The following is a 7,139-nucleotide window of genomic DNA, read 5'->3' as shown; positions in this document are numbered from 1 at the left end:
CAGCGTTATGCCACTCACTCGTTCCTCTGGCAGAATGCTGTGCAGATTGTCTAACTCATTTGTGGCCAAACATTGGATTTATATTCGGCCTCTTACTGCTTTTAAAAAAAAATTGTTCTTTTTGTTGTTGTTTCTTAAACATGTAAATTGCCCTATTTGAAGTACCTCTTGCGAGAGGATCTCAAAGCGCTCAGGGAGCCACCTTCATTGCTGTTTTAAGGATCTGTCCTTAACCCAAGGTGTGGAGGAGCTGTGGGACTTGCTTAGCGCTCCAGTTGGGAACTGATGCTGGGACTCTGTGCTGTACACGCAAAACCAACTTTATACTGGTGTCTTCAAAACTTTGTTCCTACCTGGCCAGACTTGACATGGTCTGTCATCTCCATGCATTCAGAAGAAAACGCTTTGCTGTATGTGGTGTAGTCTTGGCTTTGTCTGGGACTTGATCATCTGGGAAGGTTGTTGGACCTTCCTGGCTATTCGTGGTGAGTCTGGGATGTGAACTTGGAAATTCTGCCTATCTGGAGGAACATGCAAATCTCTCTGAATGGTTTGCACTGATTTGGGGCAAGGCTTATGAACAGGGGCCACTCCAAGTGAGCATCCTCCCTCCCTGTGTCTTTGTTCAAACCCACAGGCAGGGACATACCATGCTGTAAGCTAGAAGGTTGGGCAGTGGTGGAATTGCATTAACAAGCTCTGGCATCTCAGCTGTGGAAATAAGAAAAGCAGCTCATGTTCTGCAGTGTCTTTCTTCTGAACCACACCATATGGCCAAGCCCAGCACCTTCAGCTTGTCAGCAGTAATTTGCTGGCTCAGGAGGGACTGAATCTTCTTTGCTGGTATTAAGACATGAGTAGTAGGTCCTTGCTGAAGTGGTACAGGCCCAGACGTGTTGTTTGTGTGTCAGCAGAGGAGAAACTTAATACCTGGGAGGTGGGGGTAGAGGGCTGTGCCTTCTCAGATGGGGATGCTTTGGAGCCCATTTAAATGGACAGGGATGTGCTCTGTGGGCTCTGCCTTCTCCTGCTTTTCCTCAGTCTGAGAACTGCTCAGATTGTTTATGGAATTTGCAAAGCTTCCTGGGTGGCAGATGGATGAGGCCTCTTTAGAGCCTGTCATACTGTGTGATTCTGCCCAAGAATGACCCTCTCTTTGAGGAACCCTGAGCTCCTCACCTGACAAGGAGAGGTTCATAGCAGCAGAAGTCCTGCTCTTGGAGCAGAAGCACCAACAGGAATAGCTGATGAGACTACAGAAGCAAAGTGCTTTGGAAAGAGACCAATTCAGAAAGGAGGGAGCTGCTTGCTTTTGACTCTGGCCGTCTCATGGACTCTACTAGGGCTCTTTTTCTTCTTTGAGCAGCGCTGAATGTATGTGAATGAAACAAGATGCTCTCTTGTTCCTGGATTTCATCTTTGAACTCACCTATCTGGTACCTGAAACCAAGAGTGGATGGAGGATGATATATTTTTTGGAGGAAGGAGGACATTACTTTCTCTAGGTCTCTGGAAGCAAAAGCAATGCTCCTTACACCTCCCTTTCAAGGGCTGCATACAGAGAGAACAAGTGTCCCAGATAGACAAAGTTCAGGACTCCAGCAACTTCCTGGTAACGTTGTCCAAGCAGATGGAGTGAAAACTGGAGAGCAGTGCAAGTTGCATGGACACGAAGATGCCATCGGCATCTTCGAAACCCTGGAACTTAACAGAGAGACCTGTCTGCAAAATTGTTCCAAGTAGACCTCAGCCCCGCTGCTTCCTTCTGCCGGTGGGCTTGGAGCTCTGGGTTTATGTTCACAAAATGCGTAACCTGCAGAAGAAGAGGTAGGAGATGGCTCAGGCAGGTGCTGTGGGAGGAACTGGGACTGTAACTTGAGTTTGTTTTTATTTGCTATTTTCCCTTTCCTTTGCCAATCTGTCAGGGTGGTCAGGCTGGCTCACTCGAACAGCGGATTTCTATCTTCTGCCTAAATCGCACTTTTGGTCTTTTCTTATGGACAGTTGAGCTATGGCCTTTGGAAGCTGTTGTGCATGTAGTGTTGTAGTGTGCTTGAGTTTGTTCGTTGACCTTTAGTTGGTTCCTCTGCCCCTGGCACTGTTTCTGAGCGCTCTTACGCCTGCGGTGACTGAACCGCACGCAAAGTTGCTTCCAAGAACTAGCTCTGGCTGTGGGGCCCCGAGGGTGTGGGAAGGGCAGGTGGGTTTTAGAAGTGGGTTGTGTTTCTATTAATAATTGCTATCCTTGACTCTTGCCCGTTTTTACATGGGAGCAAAGGCTTGGCAGAGTGCGACGCAGAGAAAAAGCCTCCTCTCCCCTCCCCTTGTTTGCTTAGGTCCCAAACTGAGTGGTGATGTTAATTAGATAAGTCAGATACTCTGCAAAGCAGCCTGTTCAAGGACAAACAGATTTTAATTGAAGGCTGTGTGCACTGGAAGGTCATGTCACTGTATTGTTCCTGAACAGTTACTATGGGAACACCAGGAAAGCACCCAGAGAGTTGTGTGCAAGTGTGTGTGTGTATCAGAATGCAAGCCCCAGGGCACAATTTTCACTTGTGGTTATGTTTCCACCAGCAGATATGGCCGGAGCGAGAGGCCATCCTTGGAGCATGTAGTTGGGTTCTGTTGCTGGAGGGTTTTCTGTGTTGCGGGCATGGGAAGTCTCACTTCAAGCTATTCAACTCACACAAGAAGTGTGATCTGAGCTAAACTTCAATGCCATGAATTAGGGAAATTGGTCTCCAGCTCAGTTTTTAGACTGTTTACAGTTGGTGAACTCAGTTTCTTAAAGCAAACCTGGATATTGGGAAGAGTCTTGTTTGTGTTGGAATTTGAACTGAAATTATTCTGGAATTTGAACTGAAATTATTCTGGAATTTGAACTGAAATTATTCTGGAATTTGAACTGAAATTATTCTGGAATTTGAACTGAAATTATTCTGGAATTTGCTTTTGTCTCTCCCATCTTCTAATCGGAACTCAACGTTAAATCCCGTTATAGTGGCTCATTCCCATATTTCAAGTCCTCAAGATTCATCTCTGCTAAGCTGCCTGAATTTAATCTCGCTGATTTGAGTATAAGGTGTTCCTTGTCTTTCTCCAATCCCAAGCCTTCTTTCAGCCCATTGGGATGAGATTTGTCAATGCCTGAGGATGACACTAGGTAACCACTGCAGTGACCCATGAACCATGAATGTGCCTTGGGACCGATGGAAGTTTGGTATCATTCCCAAACGTGTCCCTCTAATTCAACATGCTGTAGCAGAATCTTTCTCACTAATTTTCATATGGCCTAGCAAGAGGATCAGTACAGATAAGCTTAACATTTTTAGTATTAACAGTCTTAATATTTTTATTTCCCTAATCAAACAGAAGTTGAAGCAGGGACTGATGCTGCGCTGGCACCGCAGGCAGCCTTCTTGCGCAAGTAAAATAGCCGTTCAAATGTGGGCTTTGCAGTGAGATTGAAACCAAATATTTGTGTGGGAGTTTGAGGTGGGAGCTCAAATGAGCTGCTTCACAATCCTGTTCTCCCTCTTGTTACTCGGTGGTTTTGGGGACAAATGAACAGAGAGACAGGAGAGGTCACAAATGTGTTTCGAGGGAGAGTCTGAAACCAGTTCTCTGCCCCCCTTTTTTTGGTTGCTGTTGTTTGGACAACCCACAAGGGCTGTCCTGCTTTGCAGGATGTGCTGTTGGGCTGCCAAGCGTTGGGTGTTTGGAGCCATACGGAGCCGACTCAGTGGGGAGATTACCAGGCAAATAGGGTTGGATTTTAGACAGTTTATGCACTGCTCATAGAGGAGCTGGCTTTGTTTCCTGGCAGCTGAGACAATGCCATTCTGCCTGTTTATAGGAAAAAAACATATCAGGATTGGTATTGTGCCCCTTCGCGGCAGTGGGAGGCGAGTTCTGTGTGTGGACTTAGGCAGAAGATACTGGAGTGCAGACCCCGAGCAGGAGGAGCTCTGCCTTGATGTTGGTGCGCGGTGGCAGGGGTTGTCCTTGGGGAGAGACACCAGAGCAGCGCAGAATGCCCCGGCTCTGCCAGCACAACCTCAGCCTCGGTCTGCGGAGACTGTGGTTGCAGGGGCCAGGCCTTGGCCCATCGCAGGGTTGGCTTTGGGGGAAGCATCTTCTGGGGCTCACCGGGAAACTGCTGCAGGAGCCGTCAGCTGGGCTCCCGCTCTTGCGGTGATGATGAGCAAGTTGTTCTCGTGGTCTGGGTACCACGGTCAAACTTCTGGCAAGTGCTCTTTGCCTGAGAACACAATAGAAACCACCTTCGGACGTGCAGTATCTTCTATCTGACCCTTGCTTTTCTGATGCTGGACAAGTGAGCTATGTTTCTTTTCTGAGCAGATGTCCACCTTTGACCTAGATAGTTTTGACTGTTAAAAATACATTGAGCAGAAAAGAAAAAGCCAAAAAGAGCAAGGAAAAGCATCTGAATAGAGGAGCAGGAACATGCTGTGTCCATCTGCCTTGTGACAGGGCTGACTTTGTAGCAGGCAACGCATTCCCAAATGTAAGCTTTCAAACGCCTGCTCTGTCCCTCCTGAGAACTTTGGATACACATGGTCTAACAGGGACAGCTGTAACTTAGAGAGGACTTAGTGGAGCACTCAAAGGAGCACCTTTCCTGTCTCCTGAGGCAGTATTGCTGGTCTTACTCCTCTTTTTCTGGCTCGCAAAGTGCTCACAGTGACAGCACAGCATGTGCCATTGCCAAGGGTGTCAAGAAATGCAGAGGGAGAAAGCTAGCCTGGAGGCTAACGTGCAGAGAGCCTGTGGAAAAAGTGACAGCAGGAGAGTTAATGAAAAGCAGACACCGACAACTGGAAGCTGCTCAGCCAAGAAATTCTGCACAGTCCAGGGTTTTCCCTGGTATCCAATAAAAATGTGTTAGAATTTGGCTACCCTCTCTCTTACCCCTGGGGAAAGTGGTGCAGGCGTGAATAGTCTGGGTACTTGGCTTCTGTGCTGTGCACCAGCTGGAAGGAAAACGGGTGCCATGTTACTCTTGCAATGTGCGTGTGTATTTTGAGAGCCAGGAACCCTGAGTTTCTTGTTCAAATTCCTACGGGGAACCCAGGGGCTGCCTTTGGCCGCTTGCCCATGTGGTCTGTAAATCTGGACGCTCCTGTGTCTCTGGCCTTGGAGGCTGGTTTCTCCAAGGGGCTGAGTGCCCACCATGTCCACTGAAAGCTGGTGTCCACACCGCTGAGGTGTGCCAGCTGCTTGTCCTAGAGTAGTTGTCGCCCAAACAGCGTTTGACGTGGGGCTGGTGCTTGGGGCTGAATGCAGAGAGGCAGCTGCTGCCTGGAGGGTGGCTCCATCCAGGTTGTGGATGTGAGTAATTAAAGGTGTACGATGAAGTAAACTTTTTAAACATTGCATAGCAGCACGGGTGCACTGCAGTCTAACTCCTCTAGAAATGACGATCTTGCTTTTGGCAGAATGGAGGCATCCTGCCTGGAACTGGCCCTGGAAGGAGAGCGCTTGTGCAAGGCTGGGGACTTCAAAGCTGGGGCAGCCTTCTTCGAAGCAGCGGTGCAGGTGGGGACAGAGGACCTGAAGACTCTCAGTGCCATCTACAGTCAGCTGGGCAATGCTTATTTCTACCTAAAGGAGTATTCCAAGGCCCTGGAGTACCATAAACATGACCTTACTCTGGCCAGGTAAGCATGTTAGCAGTGCTTTGTCCTAATGGGAGAAAACCTGTCAGGGTCTAAACCCAGCAACCTGAAGGAATTTGCCCCAGAAATAAGCATCCAAATCTAGCCCTGAGGCATGGGGTGACTGTCCTGTGGAAAACTCAGGAGACAACAAGAGTGGGCCAGCCACCTTCAGAGCAGAGGGGTGGAGAAAGGGATATGGATATGAGGAGGGTGCCTGGAGCAAGAGCGGGACAGTGTCCAGTTCTCCTGTGCTCAGGTACTCATTCTAAGTCTCCTGAAGTCATTAGAGTAGCTCACCTGAGAGAGCAGAAAACCAAGAATTTGCCTTCAAAATTGAGACAGCTTGTATGAAGCACCCCAGTCAGTGTGTGCTGGGAACTGCTGTATGTGGTGTATATACCGTCCAGTGCTTGCTGCAGCTTGAATTCTGCCTCCAACAGTTGGTGAATAAAAGCCTGTGAGCTCTTTAACACCTCTCTTCCTCCTGTCATCTTGTAGAACAATTGGGGACCGCATTGGAGAAGCCAAGGCAAGTGGCAACCTCGGGAATACACTGAAAATACTTGGACAGTTTGATGAAGCCGTCGTTTGTTGCCAGAGACACTTAGACATTTCTCAGGAGCAGGGAGACAAGGTAAGTGGCTCATGGCATCCAAGAGGAAATATTTCCTAGCTTTAAGAATAATCTGTTTGCAAGTCACTAAATGTGATATGGTGAAGGTGGGCTTTGGAAGGATGTAGAGCGTAAAGCTCTCCCTTCTGACTGCATCACAGGTCTCTCGCTGCTGACAATAACAGCTGCCGTGACAGTGAAGATGAGATGGGAAAATGTGGGGCTCCTGGCTTTTACCATGTCTGCCCAGCAATGGAACGGTCCATATTGGGATGTGAAGGGTAATACCTTGCTGTTTCTTGTTCTTCCTACCTTTAGGTAGGTGAAGCCAGAGCACTCTACAACATAGGAAATGTTTACCATGCAAAGGGAAAGCAGTTATCTTGGAACATGGCCCAAGACCCAGGCTACCTGTCTCAAGAAGTCAAGGAGACGCTACAGAAAGCTTCAGAATATTATGAGTAAGTATTCGAGCTTGGCCAGCCCTTCATTCTGTGGGGAACAGGGCTGGTCAGGCATCAGTGATTGCTAAAATGCACACAGATACACCTTTGCTGAGCTCATCCTGCCTAGATCATAATCTGTATTTGTGGTATCCCTGTCCTGGTGACAGTTTTCAGGGTCTGCAGGTTAAGCTGAGCTCTGATAGCCACTAGGCTAATGATAGCTGCACAGGCTGCAAGATGACAATTTTTACTGAGTCCTCTTGGAAGCATTTCTTGTAGAGGGGATTTGTTTCCTGGGCCATTGAGGCTCTGGGAGCTCTGGAAGATCTTTGATGCAAAGAATGAGACTGTGGGCTTAGTGTTGTTGAAAATCAGGGCACTGAGTGAGGTTTTGCA

The 7,139-nt window shown here is 48.1% G+C and overlaps 1 protein-coding gene across 2 annotated transcripts in view; it reads left to right on the top strand.

Annotated features, from left to right (window-relative positions):
* The first annotated feature begins 1,663 nt into the window (after positions 1–1,663).
* The window catches only part of GPSM1 (G protein signaling modulator 1), a 58,369-nt gene continuing 52,893 nt past the window's right edge, over positions 1,664–7,139 (top strand). Inside the window, exons 1-4 of one of the 2 annotated variants that reach the window (XM_074160982.1) lie at positions 1,664–1,827; positions 5,463–5,684; positions 6,183–6,318; positions 6,616–6,758. In XM_074160982.1, coding sequence (XP_074017083.1) covers positions 1,664–1,827; positions 5,463–5,684; positions 6,183–6,318; positions 6,616–6,758 — 665 coding nt within the window. Of the gene's footprint in view, positions 1,828–5,462; positions 5,685–6,182; positions 6,319–6,615; positions 6,759–7,139 lie in introns of those variants that run through there. The other variant, XM_074160983.1, reaches the window with a different exon arrangement.

The sequence above is a fragment of the Numenius arquata genome, chromosome 19, assembly GCF_964106895.1.
Source record: "Numenius arquata chromosome 19, bNumArq3.hap1.1, whole genome shotgun sequence".
NCBI classification, from domain to species: Eukaryota; Metazoa; Chordata; class Aves; order Charadriiformes; family Scolopacidae; genus Numenius; species Numenius arquata.
Note: the sequence above shows the minus strand (reverse complement) of the source record. Positions and strands in the feature narration are given on the sequence as shown.